The 22,560-nt window shown below is 42.0% G+C and overlaps 2 protein-coding genes across 5 annotated transcripts; one reads left to right on the top strand and one right to left on the bottom strand.

The window, feature by feature from the left end:
- The first annotated feature begins 121 nt into the window (after positions 1-121).
- On the top strand, positions 122-22,227 carry Alh (coiled coil domain containing protein Alhambra). 4 transcript variants are annotated; one of them, XM_070664160.1, is made up of 15 exons: positions 123-478; positions 552-631; positions 729-893; positions 979-1,176; positions 1,369-2,067; positions 2,703-3,034; positions 4,316-4,768; positions 4,844-5,027; positions 5,170-5,368; positions 5,613-5,765; positions 5,861-6,119; positions 6,204-6,332; positions 6,409-6,561; positions 6,812-6,857; positions 21,663-22,227. In XM_070664160.1, the coding sequence occupies exons 1-13, from the start codon at positions 370-372 to the stop codon at positions 6,557-6,559; spliced, it is 3,111 nt and encodes a 1,036-aa protein (XP_070520261.1). In that variant the 5' UTR covers positions 123-369; the 3' UTR covers positions 6,560-6,561; positions 6,812-6,857; positions 21,663-22,227. The 4 variants fall into 4 exon arrangements, with proteins under 4 accessions (XP_070520270.1, XP_070520261.1, XP_070520252.1 ...); XM_070664169.1 differs by lacking the exon at positions 6,812-6,857 and having other exon boundaries at positions 122-478; XM_070664151.1 differs by lacking the exon at positions 21,663-22,227 and having other exon boundaries at positions 6,812-10,849.
- On the bottom strand, positions 14,694-21,659 carry Fer1 (48 related 1). The gene is made up of 3 exons (XM_070664775.1): positions 17,286-21,659; positions 16,765-17,087; positions 14,694-16,068 (listed from the first exon to the last, which is right to left on the bottom strand). Exons 1-3 carry the CDS (start codon positions 17,564-17,566, stop codon positions 15,929-15,931), a joined length of 744 nt encoding a protein of 247 aa, XP_070520876.1. The 5' UTR covers positions 17,567-21,659; the 3' UTR covers positions 14,694-15,928.
- Positions 22,228-22,560: the final 333 nt, after the last annotated feature.

Genomic DNA, 22,560 nt, shown 5'->3' with positions numbered 1-22,560 from the left:
AAACGCGCGCGCGCGCGCGCGCGTGCATGCACGCACGCACGCTCGCATTCGGCGTGCTCTGTTGATCCTCGCGGTCGCGAGGGACCTTCCTCCGCTCTTTCCGCCGCCTACGCGACGCAGAGTCGTGCCGGGGGTGCCGAAGACACGCGACGGTGGCGAGACCCCACCGACGGAGAAAGAAAGAGGGAGAGAGAGAGAGAGAGAGAGTCGCCGACGAGAGCCTCCTGCCGCCGAGACGCCGCGTCGTCGCCAGAATGCGATCCTACGACACGTGCATCACCAGCCTCTCCGCACCACGCAGCCGATGCCCGCGGTCCGTCGCCTAGCTCCTCATGCTAGTCTCGTCTTCCGAATTGCTTGGGGCACAGCATGAAGGAGATGCTCGGAGGGTGCTGCGTGTGTTCTGACGAGAGGGGATGGACAGAGAATCCGTTGGTATATTGCGATGGACAGGGCTGCACCGTTGCTGTGCACCAAGGTACTTTTTTGCATCCAATAATCACTGCCAAACGTTATTCTTCTGTTGAAAGTAATAAGTTATTGTTTTGCAGCATGCTATGGCATCGTCACTGTACCAACTGGACCATGGTACTGCAGGAAGTGTGAATCGCAAGAGCGCAGCGCCAGAGTGGTATGTAGAATTATTCTTTCATCTTTTTACCTGTTTTTGTTACTATGATAACGTCTAACATTATTTAAGTACATTATTTCGAATGTGATTTAAACAGCGCTGCGAATTATGTCCGAGTCGGGATGGCGCTCTTAAGAGAACAAACCAGGCTGGCTGGGCGCATGTTGTGTGTGCTCTCTATATTCCAGAAGTTCGATTTGGTAACGTGACTACTATGGAACCGATTATATTGGAGTTAATTCCTTCAGAAAGATTTAGCAAGGTAAATGATTCGATAGCGTATTATAATTTGGCCGTGGAACAAGTTGTTTACTGCATCTGTCATTATGTGTGTACATTTGATTCAGACGTGTTATATCTGTGAGGAACAAGGAAGAGGCAGCAGAGCAAATGTGGGAGCTTGCATGCAGTGTAACAAAACCGGCTGCAGGCAGCAATTTCATGTCACTTGTGCACAGGCTCTAGGCTTACTCTGCGAAGAAGCTGGCAATTATCTCGACAACGTCAAATATTGTGGCTATTGCCAGCATCATTATTCGAAATTGGTAAATATAATTGAAAGTTAATACAGTAAATGATGAAAATGGCAAAAATAAAACTTGTAGAGACTTTTCCGAAACTAAATTTATAAAGAAAAGAAAATGCTTTGCCATTTTGATCATTAAACTTATCAGTTTATTTTTAAATATATATTAAATGAATTAAGTGTATTAATTACATATTACTTCTAGATAAAGTTAATTAATTTTCAGAAAAAGGGCGGTAACGTTAAGACGATACCGCCGTACAAGCCGATACCCGCCGATAACGGCTCGTCGGATTCGTCGCCGGAGAAAGAGGCAGAGACGCCGATAAAATCGAGCGGCAAGCGAAAAAGCTCAAGTTCCAAGTCCAGCACGAATTCCAAAAGTAAATCCAACGCTAGTCCGAGTTTAGAAATAAACGGCATTGCGGAGGATAAGGGCGGAGGTAGCGGTCGCAACACGCCGAAAGATAATTCCACGAGTACCAGCAAGTTCACGACCTCCAATTTCGTCGAGACCATCGTTACACAATCAGAGAGCGTGTTCGGACACGAAACTACCGGCCCGGTCACTACTGTCGCCACAACACCGGCCGCTTCTGCGATAAAATCGAACTCTGGTAATTCGAACGCGGCGCACAAGAACATCGGGAGTCAGGGGAAATCGAATTCATCGACATCCAACAAGACGTCGAGTCACACCAGTAAAAAGAGGAAAACCGGGGCGCGTACACCGACCGTGATTGGAAACGAGAACTCGAATCAGTCGGCCAGTTCGGAGGCTAGTGGTTCGGTCGTTATGACAGTCAGTTCTGTGGTGCAGCAACAGACCATCCCGAGCAATAATGTGCAGCCAACAATCACCGAAGCTACCAGCTTAAGCATAACGACAGAGCCGGAAAAATCGAAGAAGGTAATATTTTCCGTATGCTTTAGCATTGCATTGTATTTAACATTTGTTCTATTTAAATTTAAAATCTCATTTTCTTTCGAATATAATCGTAATTGTATGCTAATGTAATCGTTATAATTATCAAGCTCTAACGTAAGTGAAAAATCCACATTTAAAACATTTATCTACAGAGTCACTTTACATTTATAAACATAAATGTTTTAATTTCACTTAGTTGGACGCTTTAAGTCATTGTCTGTGGTAAGAATAAACAGGAAATCTTTTATTTGACTACACAATCAGTCGGGTTTGCTATTAAAGACTCGTCGAGCATCTCGAAGCGAGCTACGGTCTAATAACATGTATCGCGAATAAATGAAAAATTTGATAAGTTTAATGAGCCAGCTTCGATCAAAAAAATATTTTCCGCGTATATCTATCCAAGCTAAATAAAGCTGATTATTCGAAGTCGCTTCAGTCAAACTGATCGTCGTGTAAAGGTATAGCTCGGCATGTATTCCTGCATTTACTTATTTTATCTTAAACGTTCTTTAGCACCTAGACTTATAATGAATTATTCTTTTTTAGGAAAAATGTATTAACTATAGAATATACATGGAGATGGCAATAACGTGTATATCTATCGTCGATTGCAGATGAAAATCGAAAGCCCGATTCAATCGTCGTCCAGCACGCCGGTCGCCACGGAGGCCACCACCACGCCTGTGATAATAACGGTGACGCAGTCTCAATCCACGGTCGTCACCCAGTCGCCGACGACTACGTCGAACAGCATCGTTGTTTCAGTGCCGTTGATCGCCACCTCGCTCGCCAACGCGGTGCAGAGCGTGGTGACGAGCGCACCGACGATGTATCAGCAGCTGCAACAGAGCATAATCACCACGGCTGCGAGCACCGAGCCACGTTCGAGTGCGATACCGACCGCCGAGAGGTTCGCCACGGACAGTGCACCGATAAAACGATCTCGGTAAGTCGGACCGTCAAGGCTGGAACTAATTGAAAACGAATTGAAGACTGTCTTCTTTCTAGGAAACACAGGTAATGGATTTAAAAGGAAGCGAGCGAATATTACGCAATATTAAATCAGCGCGTTTGTTAAGTATGATTGCGTTGCATAATTGTGTTGCATGCACCTGTTAATGTACAAAATTTTTACCACGTGAGAGAGAATCTCTCTGCTAATAATTTTTTTTTTCTTTTTTTTTCTTTTTCCTTTTTTTTTTTAATAAAGTTAAAATGAGGTGTGAGTTAGAAAACCGGAGGAAATGTGTGCCATTGTCGACGCCGCGATTAAAACGGTGGATTTAATTCCCAGTGAAAATCTGTGGAGTGATAATTCATAAAAGTGGTGCGGGGTGATGGCCCGTTCAAGTGAAATCGAGAGAGCAAGCGGCAGAGAGCCCGCGAGGACGTCACGCGCCGCGTGTGTTCAAAATGGCGGGCGCAATTGGTAAACAAGCTGGCGGAGGCTCTAACCTCATCTCGCGCCGGGATCGAGCGCTCGTCCGAGAAATGTCGGTCCGGACGGACGCGCGGGCGGTCTGACCGAGCGAGGAGGCGGCGTCGGGTGCTTTTCCGTTTCCATCGTGTGGCGAAAATGGGTTCGACGGGTTCGCTGGCGCGGCAGAAAATGGAGCGTGTTTACAACAGAGCCTCGCTTGTGTATTGGGCACGACAGTTCACTCGGGGTCATTCGACGAGCTCACTCGCGCGCGCGCGCGCGCTGCATAATAATTGCATCGCGATATCGTTGCGACATCGTGACGTGTTTGTGTGCGACATTGTAATGTTATGAGGCTGTAACTTCGCCGAGACGAGCGGGGACGAGAGTGAGAGGAAACGTCGCGTGGTTCCCGTGACTCGGTCCGCGTACCCGAGGCACGGGTTGTGGCGAACGAGAGGCATTGAGGTTATGTTTGTTTTTTCCTCGACGAGGCGCCTCACGGGCAACGAGCGACGGAAAGGTGTAACGTGACATCGTAAATGGCACTCCCTTGTGACAGCCCGGCCCATTGTGCGTTGATCTCGTTTTTGTTTCGTTGAACTGTTCGATAACGTTTTGAGAATTGAATTTCCTAATGAGACATTTTGTGTGTAAAATAACATTTTTTTTATTGCAATACTGTTGACTATTTGTTACATAAGACGTTGGTTTTTTTTTTTTTTATTTTATTTTGACGGAAGACCTATTAAGATCTTTGACACGCTTTGTCGTGATAGTCATTTGACACATTTTATTAATTTGCAGTTCTCAATCGTCAGACAAGCAGGAGAAGCCTCGCAAACCAAAGCGCGGCTCGTCCAACAGCCAACCACCACTGCCGCAGTTGCAAACAACAGTCTCGTCGATTGTAACTTCCATATCCAGCACTGCAGTTGTTGCAACGTCCAAGAGAGGCGCGAGAAACAATCATCAGACTCCTCCACCAGCTGCCACAGTGGCCCCAGTCTCGTCAATTATTCAGGGCCCTGCGTCGGCTACTGTCGGACACTTCAGTAGCATCAGTGGCACAGGCCCTCCAAGCATTATGGGACCGACTGTCAAGGAATCGCCGCCCAGCAGTCCTGGGTCGGAGAGTATGAGTAGTACTACGAGTAAACGAAAGAGGAAAACAGCCACATCTACACCCATCCCGTCTGCATCGACAGCACCGATTATTCTTGCTAATGCAACGATAAAGGAAGAGAATAACGTGAAACTGTAAGACTTTCGACGACGAGGCGACGTCTTATCGTATGAATAAATGTAATAAAAAATGAGTCTCTTCTGTTTTAGATTTCAAAATGGAGTCAGTGCACCGCATATGCTGGGGAATCAGTTGAATCCTAGCTCAACGATGGCGCAAAAGATGTCGGATACGCTTTCGCAGGAGCTCGAGGCCCATTCTATTTTTACAGAGGCGAGTAACTCCAATACAAACTTGATCGGACCACAGCTGCACAGTCGAGTAATAGCATCTGTACGTAAAAAGACATCGTATTGCCATATTGTATTCAAAGCTACATAAATTTTTTTTTAATTTATGGTAATTTAATCTTTTTATAGATTAAATTGCTCAAAATAAATTTTTTTTAACGTTTTATTATGTTCTTTTTAAGCAGATACGATCTAGCCAAACCAGTGGCGCACCGCCCACCTCGTTCTCTTCAGTTTTTTCGGCAAACAGCGGTAGTATAAATGCAGCCAGTACCAGTGGAACTTTGGGTAGTGGAGCAATACCGCAGACATTGGATCAGCTTCTCGAGAGACAATGGGAGCAAGGGAGTCAATTTCTAATGGAGCAGGCCCAACATTTTGACAGTGAGTAATGACATAAGAAATAATATGTTACAAAATTGCATGAGTCGGGAATACGCTTCGTGTTTCATTTTTACAACGATAATATCATCGAGAGAACCGCATGTTGCGCTTCACATTATATTTTTATTAAAAAATTTATTTAAGCGTTGTTATTTCTAACGATACAATGTTGCTTCGGTCTTTAATGAAAAGTAAGCGCATTTAAAAACAAATCAGAAAGCAACATTATTGAAATTTGTTGCAGTTGCATCCCTGCTTTCCTGCCTACATCAATTGAGAGCTGAGAACCTTAGGCTAGAGGAACATGTAAATAATCTCTTGCAAAGGAGAGACCATTTATTGGCTGTGAATGCTAGACTTGCTATCCCGTTGACAACTCAACCTAGTTCACATCCAGGTTAGTTAGATCGACCACTTCACGATAGTTTTTTGTACCTCGTTTGTGAAAAGATGATGTACATATATATAACGTATTTTTTTCGTCGTTTTCAGTGAATAATATACATCCAACGGTCAATCCGCCTCATCCCACTGTCTCGCACTCAGAAGTGCCACCCGGCGCTCCGGCGCCGGTAGCTAGAGTGACTCGTGAACCGCGAGTAAATAACACATATATGCCTCACTCGAGTTCTAGTAGTCATCAAACGACGTTGGAGAACGGCTTGCCACCGAATCCTTCCCCTCCTGCGGCTGCCTCTCTCGCTCAGTATCATCGAGGATCATTGGTTGCTCAACCAAGTCCGTCGATGAGGTAAATATACTTGTTCTTTGTAAAATTACCAATAATTAATTTGTTAATATCAATTTAAATGTTTTTTTTTATAATAAAATGTAGGCATAGTCCGGCCGGAGCTGGATATCTTCAAAGTCAGCCAAGCAACATTGTATCACCAGCGCCAGCAAACAATACCGGCGTAGTACGGAATTCGTCTGTCACGCCGGATCCACTTCGTGGAGTGCCTAGGTGAATAAATTATTTTTTTTTTTACTTAAGTTGTTTATTTCGTCATGAGCATAATTTTTACGCATATTGTTACTAGGTCGGCATCGCAATCGTCGAGCAGTTACATGTCATCGATGTATCAGCCCACCATGTCCAGCCTCGCCAGTAACCAAGTGGGAGGTGTTCACAATCTTCACTCGCACGGACCTTCGCCAACTAGCCACGGACCACCGGGCAAACCCAGCTGAAGGTAAATATAAAATTTCTATAATGGCAAGGAATCTTATTAAAAACGAGAGTTATTGCCATGTTTATTATTTAACATTAAAGGGCTTGCCTGCAAGAGATTTGTCTCATAAATTTCTACGACGTTACAAGCATTTCGCTAATTATTACTAAAAATATTACTGGAATGTTATACATAGTAACAATTTTATTTAGTTTCTTTATTCTTTAAACATTAAAGACATGCTTGAGACATACTCTTTATCTCTGTGTAGGCATCATCATTGAACAGCAAATCCACAGATGTACAAATCTTAAATTGTAAGTTAATCTTATCGCGTTAAATAGCAATAATATAGTAGATATACATTTTAACGACGATAACTGCGCGTATGTCTGGTGGTGCGACAAAAAGATATGCAAAGAAACTTTACGTGAAATTAAAGTAAAAATAGAGTAAAGAAAAAAAAGTAAACGAAACATATTGGAGATTAAAGAAAGAAAAGAATTGAATTATTATTTGCATTGATTTTTATAATACATAAAATTGGCGTGTACGCCAATTTTCTTATTATACACTGGCGTTTGTGAAAGGTAATTTTAAAGCAGGTATGCTTTGCATGTGCATTTCGTATTTCGGCGTACCACCGATACGTACTGCAGTACGTGTATTATATGACAATGATATCGAATGCAACCTATTTCAAAGCTAATTTAATGTATATTCTAATGTTATACACACACGTAAAAAAGTGGGAAGTACCCAAATATGTACAAGATGAGCACTGCCTTTCGCCAACAAGAGCTGTGAAGTAGGTTGATCGCATTCCGACATTTTTTTTTGTTTTTTTTTTTTTTGTTTTTTTTTTTCTTAGCGAACGCATGATCGTTTCGTTTAACTTCATCTGCCGTCCCTTCTCATTCTATTTCCCATTTTCACTCAACTTTCTTTGAGTCGTATGAGGTACATTTCGTTGATAGTTTATCGTCATTATTCATCAATTCTGAAAGAATGCGAATGAGAAAAGATGTGCCATTACTTTATCTACATTCATATGACATTAGAGACATTAATATATTTTTTTAAATTACATAATTTCTATAAGTTGCATGAAAATTTATCATTGCTATTATTTAATGAATTTACTTATTTAATGATTAATTAATCAATTTGCATAAATATGACAATTTCATGGGAGTAATTTTATTATTTTCATATAACAATTGAGTTGTTTAAAAAATTTTTTTTTTTTTTTTTTTAATCTGGTTTTGTGACAATCTTATCACGAAATTGTCACTATAATATTAATCGATAAAAAAAAATTGCAAACTAAATTGAAACACGGCACAAATTCTGAATGCAAATACTTAAAAAGTTGTGAATACTTGTGCGATACATATTATATATGTACATGTGTATGTATTAAGATCGCAATACACGCGAGTAATCATATAAGATATTGGGACGCATCGTGTAAAGGAGTTGCTTAAAAGAACGTAATATGCGTATTTATCGGAACTGAAATTAGTTCGTTTTGCTGCGTTTTCCGTGACAATAGCCTTCGATTTTCTATTCGCACCATTACCTGTCCTATCATTTCCGAATGCGTGTAACGCCGCGTGCAAATCGCAAAATCAAAAGTGCTAGACGGTACGGTAGAACATTTTTAGAAAATAAGACTTGATAAAACAAAAAAAAAGAAAAAGAAAAAAAAAAAAAAAAAACGTAAGGTATTCCGCTCAAAGGCTACGGTATATAGAATTAAAATGTAGCTCATTTATAAGTCGGCGAAGAAATTTGCATGTGATATTGCAAACAAATCACAGAATGACATGCAATATAAAACGACAGTTGTAAGGGAAGGGAAAAAGAAAAAAAAATTAATAATAAAATAAAAAAAGAGGACCGATAAATGAACGCTGCGATCGACCCAGATGCATAACTCACAGATAATATCTCTTCTTAAAATTAGGGAATTATTAAGAAAACGATTGATACAATATTCGCAAAAGGGAAGGAAATAAGAGAAAATGTATTCGTAAGATGATACGTCCCATGCTGTCGCTTTATTTTTGCACCGTAGTTACGAGCATAATACGAGATTTCTCAGCCTCGCAAAAACTAGTTAAATTGAATGAATGAAACATGCGAATATACTACACGTACGTATATTCGGATTTCGTCGTACAAAGCTGAAAATTTCCCAAGACCACCTTCCGGCGATACATAACGTTTGCCGAGCGGCGTAGGAAAGTTCAGAGATATTTACGAAAAGAGCTAATGATCGACTGATAACAAATTTTACCACATTGTGTTCTCCGTCGTGATCCGACGACGTGTTCTCGAAAATCGATATAACAATTTTCCACCTGCATTTTTTTTTAATTTTTTTTTTTATTTACAAGACTAGATGTAGGCGCGTTCCACGTAAAAGTATTAGCTCTCGCATCGACTCGAACACGTGGGGTGGTTGAGGGGCAATAAGATAAATAAGGTACCCGATTGTACTGTCGATTAAATTTTTAAGTCCGTTTAGCGTTTAGGGACGGGATTTTTAAGCAAAAGAGAAAGCTCTAATTAGGAATCTAGATTTATAAATTGTACGATAAAAGTAATATTGTATATTCGACGAGCAAAGTTAGGGGGGAGGAAGGGAGGAGATAGACATGAAAACACCAAACCTACAGAATAGCTTATCACCACTCAGGGAGAATCCGTTTACTACACAAAATTCTGCCGAGGTTTCCTTGCGAGCGTCGATTGTGCACACGAGTACGTGATAACATTTGTCGAATTATCGTGCATTCTTGAGAGAGTCGCGTTACGTTTTTTTTTTCTTTTTTTTTCTATTTTATTTTTTAATTGAAATACGATCTACAGTAAAACACGAGACACTCGTGTATACTCAAACGTTGTCAATTTTTATAAGATCAGGAGGCATCCTTACATTCTCTACATGTAAGCTTGAATTTTCGTTCGATGCACTTCTCAGGAAAACGTCTGCGACTTTCGCGTTTCGAATGACAATCCAGTTACGAGGCTCCTAAGGAACACTCGATGCTCGCAGCTTCTCAGGGGTGCACGATGAGAAGTATCGAACTCCATTGCGTAGTCCTCGTACTGATTTGGTGAGTTTTATGATTGACGACTTCGTCGAAAGTTCGCTAGGATTTCTAATAAGAAAGAATTAAAAAAAAGAAAAAAAGGAAACAGCCAAACCGAAAGGAAATAGAAAAAGAAATGCGGGTTCTTACGGCGCCGTTTGTACTGAAGAGTATTTTATGCATTATCAGTATAGTCCACTGTATTGTTAGGGGGTATATTATACATATACGCGGTACCGCGCGATAATTACAGGAAATAAAACGGGACGGGGAACGACAGTTGTACACATCGTAGCAGTTTTGTATATCCTAGCGGAAAAATAAAAAAAGAAAATTTACAAAGAAAAAAAAATAATAGAAAAAGGAAGGGGGTGGGAAATCGAAGTCACAGAGCAGTACGATGATATTTTTTCACAGCTGGATCAGTGCCAAATTTTTTCAATCGAATCACTGAAAATTTCTCGATCATTTAGGCGACTCGCGTCGAACCGTGCACGTAGAACGTAGGGAGAGAACTCGGCAATATCGCGAGACAGAAAGAAAAAGCTCTATTTGCTTTTATATATTTATATAATTATATAATTATATAATTATATAATTTATATAATTATATGTATGTTTAGTCATTGGCACAGATAGGAGTCGATCGTCATTGTCATCGCATCGTGTGTGCATGCGTGTTACGTGCGTGTTTGTATGTATGAGTGGAGTCGGTGGGGCTTTTCTTTCCCTTCGAGACTGCAGGCGTCGATCGTTTCTTTCTTTCCTCCTTTAATTTTTTTTTCTTTTTTTTTTTTTCCCGTTGACCTGTTTACCGCGCGTCGCGACACTTCTGCATTCAGGTGGTGCAGGAAAGGAAATTGAGAAGGGTCGATCGTTTTCTGCGCTGTGTTCAATCGTAAACTGCCAGAGATGCGATAAGCGGGGGCGAAGTAAAGTTAATTGTGTTCCTAATCATCCGAAAATCCGGGGGGAGGGCCTTTCGCGGGCCTTCGTTAAATTAGCTAGATTAAAAACTCTTAATTATTTTTCATCCAAAGCCTTCTTCGACGTGGAGAGAAAAAGTGAAGGAACTCATCGATGAGGGTCACATCGACGTAGCGATTGTGCGCATAGGTTTTACTTTCATAGATAAGATCTTATCTAAGAGCGATGCGTTAAATCTTATGTAATGGACACTTTTACCAAATAAATTGTCACTTTCCGAACACGGTGATACCTTCATCCTCGCCGATTTCCGAGGCACGTTTCCAAGACTTAAAAAGCATCTCCTCGATTGTCTTCCATTTTTCTCGTTTGGTTCCTAAAGAAGCATCTCCTCGATTGTCTCTCCCATTTTTCTCGCTCGGTTCCTAATTCGTCGAATAAAAAAGAAAAATCTCTAATCTCTTCTTTTGTCAACAGCAATTAATCGCCGATACGTACAGGTACACAAGGTAATTAGTTGTATTAGAAAAAAAATTCAGTTCCTGCTCGTTTTCAAATTTTTGCGATATTTATAGATTTTCTTTTTTCTTTTCAACCATCCATGTGTTGTGAAATGTCGAGTTGCAATCTCGGAATAAAAATACGCGATCAACTCGAACAGGTAACCGAGGAATAAAAGAAAAAAATGAAGAAAAAAAAAAAAGACCACGCGAGATTGCTCGTTCTGTCACGTGAAGCGACTTTGGTTTCACGGTATTATTTTTCCGCGGAGGAAAGCAAGAAGCTTCCTGGACTTTGCACAGACGCACGACAATTCAAAGACCGCGCACAATTCCACGGCGGCCTGTCCCTTTGTGTCTCTCTTCCTCTCTCTCTTTCTCTCTCGCTCTATGCGGCCAACGATCGTGGGAAGTCTCACCTGCGACCTCGTCTCCGGCGAATCAATATTATACGAAAGCATGCGAGCAGACCGTATACGATGGATAACGCCGAAGACGAGGCTCTTGGCAAGGCGAAGAGAAAAAGAGAGAGAAAGAGACCACTGTCTTTTCCGATTCGCGAGCAAAATTATACATTATACCGCATAAAAGGAGATAAAATCAATTTGCGAAAGAGCACAGATTAATTAGCAGCTTGTTACTCCGCTTATTTTATTTTATTTAATTATAAAAAGAAAAGGGTAAGTTTTTATTAGATAAATGTAGATATTTAAAAAAGAAGAGGACAGAGGCTTTCAGGTTGTCGATAAATTTATTTGCACCTCGTGGAGCGGTCACAATGGTAAATTTTTAACAATAATTTATATATCAGCGCATTCTCCCCTGTAGGTCGGTCGAGGGTCCATTGTTACGGCATTAGGCGCGTCTCGCGATGCTGCCTCGTATTAAATACACGAATAGAATTTCATTGAGGTGGTTGTACACCACGAGTTTTCACGCCGGATTTAACGGCAGAGATTATAGATTCTTATTGTTAGATAAACTCGCGATTTTATCAGCCGCGAGGGGTGCTGCAAACTTGGTCCTTCCGTCCTGGATAACGAGATCCGAGTCAGCTTTCTTTAATTACGACGAACGTTAAATAATCGTGAAGTCTTTATTAAAAATATCAATTTGCGAATTAATTTTACGATAAAAATAAATTAAGAAAAAAAAAAAAGGAATATTTAGTAATCAATTTTTATAGATTACGTAGAAAATCATTTTCAAAGTAGTTTGCAATTTTTTAAAGATTATTTTTACTCTCTCTCTCTCTCTCTCTTTTTTTTTTTTTTTAATAATATGATGCGATATTCTGTCGGTTCTTCCCCTTCAAAAACGTGTCACTCGTCACGATCGTGGCACCGCACGAAGATTATATTTATGATCGGGCTTAAATCTCGAAGAGAGAGATAATTGGAATATAATAAAGCTCGCAGAGGAGGGTGGCTGGCGAAAAGTGGCGTTAGCGAGCTTCAGAAAATTCAAGGGGGGGGGTTGACAGACAACCACTCTGAGGGTGCAGCTGCCTAGGTATTTGCGTGTTCCAATTTCATCCCCGAAGGGAAAGGGGGAATAGGGAGACGAGCCGCAGGGTGGATAGATGCTCTCTTTGATACAACTGCATCTCTCGAGCATCTCTCTCTCTTTCTCTTTCTCTCATTCTGATACTTACGTGCGAAGGACAATGGGCGCGTTTAGTTAATTTCGTCATTTATCGCGTACGGATACATATTTTTTTTTTTTTTTAATTAAACGTCTATTTAAATTCTCGTAAAAAAATTATTTAAAGCTACTTACAAGCTTACTTAGTCTTGGATAATCACGCGTGAATTATTGCTTCTTTTTTTTCTTTTCTTTTTACATTAGTTTCATTATTTTTTTTTTTTTAATTAAGAGCAGACTGGCACGATGACAGATAAGAGAGAAGGGTGCGGAGAGTTACATCTTTATTCGGATGCTATTACATTTCCATGTTACGTTGTAACGCGTAGACGTCGGGTAGCATTATTGTGACACGAGAATCGTGAATTAATACTGTATTTGTGTGTCACTCCAGCTGCGAGGATCAACACAAGTGCACCCCTTGCGACAAGAGGGTCGCCCTTAATGCGCGGCACCGTTGAGGGGTCGGAGGGGGGGTCCAGATTCTATGGTTTGCTAATTTCCACGGGATCATCGTACCGTAACGTTAGAGTAGATTAGGCTCAATGCGGAACATTGAACTTTCGCGCCTCTCAATGACCGTTTCTTTCCGAACGGCTTTGATACTGGCTGCCAGGAATAAATCGTCAGATAGCCCTTTACCAGCTCTTTTACGTTTTAATGAATAATATAATTATCCGAGGACGATTTTTATATATGCTATTTATGGAGATTTAATATAAAAATTATTTATCCCAATCGAGCACGCGAAAGATAAGAGCAGGTGTACTGTCACACCTGCGTCAACGCAGATAAGCTCTCGGGCACTCGACGCTGAACAAACAGATTGATACACTTTATCAATTTTCTATTTTTTCTTTTTTTTTATTTTTAATGTTAACTTATTTCTTATCATTTACAATCTTTCTCGTGTCACGTAAAACCTCCCTTGAAATTCGGTAAACTGCGAGAGGGCACCCAAGATTCCCTTATCGGGCGATAAAAGTACAGACTTTCGATCAGAGTTGTACGCGACTCGACCTCTCCCTTTCAGAGACCACGAAATCGTCCCTAATTGTCCACAAATCGACGGCCACCCTCGATTTCCCGAACCGTTAAGTACAACCACCCCGAAGGCAACGCTTGAGGGCGACGGGGGGGTCGCTGGCCCCCGTCGAGAGGGTTCGGGTTCACCGGGCGCACACCCCCCGGTAGAATATGGATTCAATTACACCTCATTGTGCCACGGTGTCTATAAACAACGCTGTTTTCACAGCTGATAGCGGTTCTGCGGGTCGCTCCGAGCGAGTGCAGCTCGCGCGTCATATTTTATTTAGCTCCGCTCGTTCGGCGACTCCGATTTTCGAGTAGGGCTCGTACTTTGTTTCCTCCAATTTGTCCCGAGAAAAAAAAAAAGATAGTACTCGTCTTTATCGCGACCGAGATAGAAACTTCGAGATCTCGCGTTTCCGATAAAAATTATAGAAACCAAAGAAAGAAGGCAGGTGATTTTCGAAAGAACGCGCGAAATTGCTTGCTGAGTTATTTTATTTTTTAATAATAAAACCGTGAAAACGGTAACAAGATTCGTCATTTGATTGACCGAGGGAGACTAATGCACGGCAGGATTTTCACCCCCTCGCGACGTAAGATTGAAAAGTTTCTTATCTTCCGCGTTGCTAGCGAAGTTGATAATGATAATAATGTGCGATAATAAACGGAAAATGAGAGAAAGAGAGAGACGGAGGGACCGAGGGGGAAAACGGGAACTCGCCACGGCGTCGCGGAGTGACGAAGAGGAAGAACCAGAGGATCGTGAGAAGACTCGCAGCCGTCGACGCCATTATCCCCGTCGAGTCGCAGGGCGCCGCGACGCCGCAATATCGACGTACCGCCCACCACGATTCCAACTCTCTTCCTCTCCTCGCCGTCTCTTTTCCCGTTCTCTCTACTTTTCATCCGCAACTCTCTCTTTCTCTCTCTCTCTCTTTCTCTCTTTCTCTCGAGCCCCTCGCCAGAACGCAAGAAACATCTTTTAGGGTGCTATCAACCCTTTGGCGGCGTCGGCCATCATGGTCGCCGCGCCGTTTTCGGCACAGTGTTATCGTAGGGCATCTTCGAATCCCAGGGGTTCTAGAAAAGCGGATGAGACTCGACGACTTGCAAATTGCGCTGTGATAACTTTATCGTAGTATACAAACGACGGCGCAATTTGATCGAGTTGTTCAAGTCATTCCGAAGGTTGATAATATAAAACTTTATCTTCTGCTCGAAATAAAAGAAAGAGGCACGTTTTTCATGTCTGATTTTAAGGAAAGTTTGTAAATGAAAGGGAATTAAACTTACGGTGTTTAGCGTCGAGAATTTCGTTTGCATGCTTTGTCTTTTTTTTTTAAGATCTGAGAATTTTATTTAACTTATTCTATTTAATTTTTAACTTTAGAAATCAGAGCTTAACGTTCAGCGGAAAGAACAAGCTTGCAAAAAATTTGATTTGAATAAGAATTTTGTTTTATTTTCGTACTAAGTTCTTAATATATATTTTGTACATTGGAAATTATTGAAAAATCAATGAAAGCAAGGGTTGTTAACCCCTACCGTCATTCTAAACGTTAAAGACACCTGCGAGGTGAATAATAAAGGTAAATGAGGTTCTCAGAACTACGTTTATTTGGCTTTGTTATTCACAGTGGCAATAATGATGCTCGCTATGCACCATCTCCCTCACATCGCGTTAATTATGTAGAAACGGTGTTTTATTCCATTACATATCGCATATTTTCGACAGTTTCTATTTACAATGCAAGTTTCGTAAAAACCTCGTAAATACGTACGCGTAGTTTTGCAATACGCAATGGTCCACTTCCTCGAGTGGACCATCGCAAAATAAATCAGAATTAATCTTTATCTTAAAATAAATAAATTGAAAGAAAGAAAAAAAAAAAGAGAAACTTCCCTTCGAAAGCTTTCTCGCAAAATTGAAGATTTGCGCTGCATTTTTAATACTATTAAAAAATAAATAAAATAATATATAATAAATAAAAAATAAAAACGTTACTTTTACGTGTAGATAGATCAAGAAAAAAAAACGGAGATTATTGATGATAGCAAAGTACAAACCGCGAGAGAGAACCAGTGACTAGAAACGCTTTTTCCCTTAGACACTAAATAACACTCTAGGTGAGAAATTTTGATCGTTTATTTCCTCACGAGATCGAGGACCCGAGCCCTTGCCATCTACTCGAACGTCGTGCCGTTTTTCGACGTGCGCGGATCCTCCGGGGTCCAGACCTTCGCGTACATCGTGCCGTTCGGCGAGATATCAGTCTTCCTCGACCACGAGAGCGAATGCGAGATGAACGGGTTCCCGCCGCTGCCTGAAAGTCGCCAATGAGATAGAAATTAGCCGGGGATCTGGTAAGCGCAAAATCGCGGCAATTAATACGAGATCGAGAATCTTTATCGTGGCCTGAGGTATCACGAATTGGAAACGGGCGAAATAATTTATTTCGCGATTCGGAAAGGAAAAGTGAGTGCACGAGATTCTGCTCGCGCGTAAGAATCGAAGCGTCAGGAATGAAATTGGTGGTACCGCGTGCGATTGTCCAAAATTTTTTTTGTAATCTCTCGATCATCCTCGTACAGCGAACGCACCCCGTATCTGACGTAGACACCTGCGGTAAAGGGTAGATGGGTAATTATGATAAATCGACCTGTAACTCCGTGCCGGGGCAGCGCAAGCAGGCAAGGGTGTACGCTAATATGTTGCGCACGTAATACCGAAATGGCGTGAAACGCGGCGATATCATTTTGTATTATCGACCGAAATCTCACGGCAGCGTGAATGAAAATCGAATCCATAACGTTTTAACGAGCCTCCGATTTTCCCGCACGTGTCATTTTTGTTAAATTCAAGTCGCACGCGCCACGAACACCGCGAGGCTACGTCGTAAAGTACACGGGCTGTTCTCGATTATTAGCTCGCGATTTAAGCGTGAATAATTATTGAACGAAATTTAACGAATCGTTCGATCGAGAACCGCCCGTGGAGGTCTAATTAAAATTGGCCTCACCACGGACTATGACCTTCTTGGATTCGTCCCGGCTCGAGCACCTCGACAGGCCGCTGTTTCCCGTCAGAGGGTCGTTACCCTTGTCCGCTCTGACGAGCTCGTTGAGGAAGTTGATGTAGCCGATCGCCAGCTTCAGCGTGTCGACCTTCGACAGCCTCTTCTCGTACGGTAGGGTCGGTATGTGGGCTCTCAAGCCCTCGAAGGCATCGTTTATGTTCTGCATGCGCCTACGTTCCCTCATATTCGCCGCCTGTCTCTGCTGTACCTGGACCTGTCTCGGGCATTTTCCCGACGTTCCGCCACGCCGGTTACTTCGACTTCTTCTGCGCACAAAAATTCCGGAATGTTGTGCAAAGCGAAGGAATAGGAAGGAAAAAAAAAAATTTTATTCTAGCTTAAAATATTTGTTCGGAAAATTAAAATAAATTCTGTCGGATTAGATTTATGTTCAAAAAAGAAAAACGGGGTCTCGAAAAACGTTTGTAGATACTCCGAGGTTGTAAAGAAGACACTTCACTCACTCTCTCGCATGATTCTCTTGGTCGCTGCTGTAGACGCTCTCGTTGTCGCTGCTGTTCTCGTCGTAGAGATAGTGCTCGCTGCCGCTGGTGCTCCCGGTACTGCCGGACGGATGGTGAGACGACGGAAGCTGCGACGGGATCACCGCCGGAAGGGTCGCCGTGGTCGGCACACCGCAGTGCGGCGGTAACGCCGGAATCGCCGGGTTACCTAGGAAAGTGTGCGCCTCGTACATGTACTGCCGGTTCATCATATCTCGCTCGAGATTGTCCATTGAATACATGATGCCAGGGTTCTCCAGAGGTCCACTCGACGACAAGAGGTTTTCTCACGCGCGCGCGTTACTTACGGTACACTTTCCTTAATCTATTGCTCAGAGCTGAGACTCGACCGTTAATTAATTAATTAATTAATTAATAAAATTAAAATAAAAAAAAGTGATAAAAGAAAAACAACGCTGACTAGATCGCGTGACTAGACGTAGAACGAGACCGTCGCGTATTTCACGACATTAAAGACTCCTCGGACATTTTTGGACGACGGTCGTTTAATTAAGTCATCGTCGGACGACGCGAGCGAGTGATCCTTGGACGTAGGACGACCGCATGGTTCGCCGGAATTTCCGATCGTGTCCTAGACGCCCTCCAGCACGTCTCGAGGATTGTGAGATAGGATCGTGCACGTGCCGACCCAGGCGCGTGCAGGGTAATACTTCTAAACAGCGGCACGTGTTCTTGGCCAGCCGCTCCGGGCACGTGTCAGGATTTATCCAAACATTCGTTGACACTTGGTGTTCGCACCTCGTAATCCTGCGATTTTTTCGCCACTTATGGCATCGCGACAAAGAGATCGCTCGATTTTTTTTTTATTCTCGCGAGGTGTTTGAGATTTTACCTTTTCTTTTTCGCAACATTTCTATTAAATGCCATCGTTTAGCTTTACGAATTCTACCTCGCGACTTGCAACTGAGACTTCAATGGTCGTCCCTTACGCTCCTCCGTGGCAGCTATCGTCTAGGTCTCATATCGCTTCATCGTCTCGAATTTTAGTAAGTCTATGAAAATTCACACGGGTGCTGAAACATCTCAGTGGAAGTTTTCTAATTTCACTTCGCAATTTTGTACGTTGACACTTTTTAATTCGCAAGCTTAGAATTTGCTCAACTATTTTTTTCGGTCGTATAAAGAAAAAAAATATAACACAGCGCTGTACTTGGTTTTACGGCTCTCGTCCAGTTTCCTCGTTACTCCTCGACTTCTCCCGCACTCGCGTCGCCGGTTCAGGAGTTTCCTCGCACATCCGCTTCCCACGTAAACGATTCCTCGCGACGGTCACCGCGCAATTTCCAGAGGGGTGCTCCGAAAATTCTTTCCCCGATGTTCGCCGGTTTCGCGTTTGCGATGCGCGGCCTTCCGCAGCTTCCTGCCCCGACCTGCAGACCACCTACCGTGCTACCGATCGTTCAGGTGGTCTCTCGCTGGACTAAAATCGAAAAGCGGCGAACCAGCAAGGCGGAAGCCATGTCGGGGTTGAAAGCCCAGCCGCGACCCTATTCGTCGAGCGCGCGGCCAGCAGAGCCTGCCTACCCCTTGGTTGCTGGGGTAGCGGTGCCGCCTCTTCATCGATCTGATAAGGAACCGCCGACATTCCCGTTTCTAGGAACAGCGTCCCGGAACGCCACCGGGAGAGCTAGCCTATCGGAACGTACGAGAATTGACAAAATGACGCTTGCATAAAGAAAGAAATTCACGCGTGAAAAAATTAAAAAATAAATTACATTACCCTGAAATTGAAAAAGCGACTTCGAGGATTAAATTTATTAATTATGAAATATTCATCTAAAGTCTATTAAAAGATTTCGAGCTGCTTAAACAATAACTTCTTACTCCGGACGCCGTGAATTGTCTGTCAAAATTGCCGAATGACAAAGTTCCTCGCGTTTGGTATTTTCATGAAAAGTTTTCATCACCGTTGAACGTCGTTCAATTTGCGAGCCTGGCTAACCATAGGTTCTACTCGTATCAAACTTGCAGTATTTTCAAGTGCAGTTTACGGCGATCTCATGAATTCGCAATCGGCCGACGAACGCGAATGAAAGTCCGTTGCAGTAAAAAAAAAAAAAAAAAGAAGAAGAAAAAAAGGCGACTATAAACTGGCGAGGAAAATAAAACTTGCGACTCTAAGTGGTAAAGTGAAACGCATCACACTTTTGCAGCTGCAAATTGTAGCTTTTTATCCAACATAAATATTTTAATATGTCTAGAAACAGATAATAATAAAAAAAAAACGCGAATAAAAAAAAAAGCGTGCAGCGTTATTATTCGAGATGAAACTTTGTTTAGCTTTACCGCCTTCTTTCTCCGAGTCTCTTGCACTGGTATCTCTCGCGATGTGCAATTACAATACGCGAAAAGCGCATCACGGAATTAAACTCGTCGTGATAGAAAAGAAAATTGGCCGCACGTGGCGAGCCACGTGCGGCCGTGACGTCGGCCGCAAAGGGTTGCGTCCCCGGGTCAACCACTTTCGGCGACATTTGGCCCCGTTGAACCTGCAATTACGCGCACCGCGACAGGTACGATCTGATTGCACCGGTGCATTATTAAACGTCGGATGATAATATTTAATAACACGCCGCGATTACGCCGGCAATATGTTTTATACCAGGTGCATGGGTCGCGTTCTTCAGGCAGTACTTTACCGCAATTTTGTACAAAAGACACCACGTGTCGGGGGTGTAACCCGTTTTAAGTCAAACCGTTCTTATCGTGATAATCGGTTCTTGAAATAAAATTCACGCTGTCTGGAATTTAAAGAAGAAAAAAAATTAATTAATTTTAATAGAAAGAACTTTGAAGATTATTTATTGCGAATGTTTTTACGTTACGCAAAAATAATTTATTGTTAATGAAACGTACTTTCTAATTGCCAAGCACCAAGTAAGCGTGATAAATAAATTGTCTGCGTTAATTATTATTAGAATTGCTTAATATGTTTGGTATGTTATAATGAAATTAGTGTTTACAGAAGACTGTCTTTTTTTGACAGAGCCGACGGCTAGTAAACTACGGCCTGGTTTACAAATGTTTTACATTCTCCGGACGATTTCAGGTCTCGTCTATTACACGTCGATAATTAGCAGCCCCGAAATTACGAGGTGCGAGGGTGAGTCGAGCTCGGATGAGTTATCGTTCCATCTGTGACGCTTCTCCGGAAAGAATCGGTAAAACGGTTTTCAGTTCCCACGGTTATAATTAATATCCTCATTCGTTCATAATTGCATCTCTCGTGCACGAATATCTTTTCGCGTATAGCACCCCACAAAGCGAATAAAATCGTCATATAATTATAAATACTTTAGATCTTTTAAAGTTTAAAATTAAAAGAAAAAAAAGGCTAAAAATTACGTCTTTCTTTCTTTCTTTTTTTTTTTTTATTTTATTTTTTTTATTTTACTTGTTAATTGCGTGTTTTTCAATCGAATGTAGTCTGCCGCAGCTTGTTCAGGTATAATCCGAAATGAAAATACTGCGTCGAGACGGGTCCATTGTCCGGCAGAATTTTTGATCCTCGAGATCGAGAGATAACTATAGGGGATCGGATTTAAATGGCAAAGCCCCGCCGGCCACGTGCACGCGCTTAAAATGCGATTCCAACGAGACGATTCGCGCAATCTCACTTCGTATCGATGATCGGATAAATATCATCCCCGTGCGGTTGACAAAAAAAAAAAAGAAAAACTTGATCGTTGTCGTTCGTAAAATAAGAATCGCGAAGCACTCTTCTTTTTTCTTTCGAGCGTTTTATTATATCTAATATTGCCGCGATATATAAATAAATTTTAAATTGTTCTTTGATATTATGTGAACACAGATTTTCAGAAATTCGGTTCGGAGGAGGCTCGAGATGCTCCGCTGTATAGATAGAGCGATTTTTCACGGTGCATCCCGACAAGAAGGCCAACACCTGGTCCACGGAACAGCCGACAAAAACTCACCCGTAAATGTCTATTAATTTATACCCAGCAGGAGTGTGAAATCGATTTGTGTTCACGTATCGCATTCGGGAACCGCGGCGAGAAACATACGTTCGAGCGGACGCTTCACCGCCCCGAATCGTTAATCTTATCGTTTACGAATTTTTATTTCACTCCCAAGAATATTAAAGATATTCTCCGTACATTTATTTAAGACTGCATTTAAAATTTGCGGCCGAAATAATTTCGTGAAGCTTACGGAAAAAAATTATTCCAGGCCTCACAGACGAGGCTGTAAATTATTAAATAATTGCGAGGATAAAAAAGTTCTTCGATCTTTTAATACGTTTTATTATCTCGCAACGTTATCTCTGGAATTCATTTTTTTTCTTTTTTTTTCTAGGTTGTGGAAAATGCCAGCGATCACGAGTGCCGGAGTTCTCACTGTTCCCTCACACCGAAACGCAATGACGGGCAGTAATAACAAATCGAACGCAGGGATACCGAAGACACGCATCCGCGGGGAGGGTGGTATTCCCCTCAGGAAAACTGCGGCGCATTGGAGCGTGGAGTGTTTTGGGGTCCCGTGCCCTTTTTCGCGGGGGTCGCGTGTGAGGACACCGCAGGGGGTAACATCCAGTCCCGGATATACCGGAAACGGCTAGGCAGCACCGGATACGGGAGGCGCATTATTAGACAGGTGGCTAGGACCCGGCTATGCACGAGAGCTTGATGACTGGGACAAGTTCGGCCTTGTCAATGAAACAAACGCAAGGGCAGAACGTAGAAAACCCCCGTGTGCGAGGAAGGAGATGCAATTATTACTCTAAAATAAGCACTGGGTATAAAATAATATAATACATTATTATAATAATAGAAAATTTTTGTACGTATTTGTTATAATTTTATACTTTATCTGATCGTATGTATTATAGTATTATATTATGAATTTATATTTAAAATACGAATATCACCAATATTAAAATATATATATATATGTTTTCAGATTTATTTAGAGCGCTTCTTTTTTTTTTTAACTCAAAATTATAAATGGGACCTTTGATTAATACTAATGCGAATGATACAAATCGCCTGAAGTAGATTTAACGGATATAATGAAACCAGGATTCCTAAATCTACACGAGGCACGCGTGGCGAAAAAAGAAAAAGAAAGGGAAATTATTTATTTGCCAGCGATTCTGTCTGATGCAGATGTGCGCGCGGCGACTGAATACTTTGTTCGTAACGTCTATCGAGATCGTAACCGAGATTCTTATCGCAGTTTGTCAACGTGAAATATC

The sequence above is a fragment of the Cardiocondyla obscurior genome, linkage group LG01 (genome assembly GCF_019399895.1).
Source record: "Cardiocondyla obscurior isolate alpha-2009 linkage group LG01, Cobs3.1, whole genome shotgun sequence".
NCBI lineage: Eukaryota > Metazoa > Arthropoda > Insecta > Hymenoptera > Formicidae > Cardiocondyla > Cardiocondyla obscurior.
This window is presented reverse-complemented; position numbering and strand designations above follow the sequence as displayed.

What these genes read in the sequence shown, in the direction of transcription:
- Fer1 (XM_070664775.1), bottom strand. Translation starts at nt 17,566, where the DNA reads ATGTATTCAATGGACAATCTCGAGCGAGATATGATGAACCGGCAGTAC. An exon ending in CAAGAGAATCATGCGAGAGA is followed by an intron (nt 17,088 to 17,285) that starts GTGAGTGAAGTG and finishes TTTTGTGCGCAG; the next exon opens with AAGAAGTCGAAGTAACCGGC. An exon ending in CAAGAAGGTCATAGTCCGTG is followed by an intron (nt 16,069 to 16,764) that starts GTGAGGCCAATT and finishes GGCGACTTTCAG; the next exon opens with GCAGCGGCGGGAACCCGTTC.
- Alh (XM_070664169.1), top strand. Translation starts at nt 370, where the DNA reads ATGAAGGAGATGCTCGGAGGGTGCTGCGTGTGTTCTGACGAGAGGGGA. An exon ending in CACCGTTGCTGTGCACCAAG is followed by an intron (nt 479 to 551) that starts GTACTTTTTTGC and finishes ATTGTTTTGCAG; the next exon opens with CATGCTATGGCATCGTCACT. An exon ending in GCAGGCCCAACATTTTGACA is followed by an intron (nt 5,369 to 5,612) that starts GTGAGTAATGAC and finishes AATTTGTTGCAG; the next exon opens with TTGCATCCCTGCTTTCCTGC.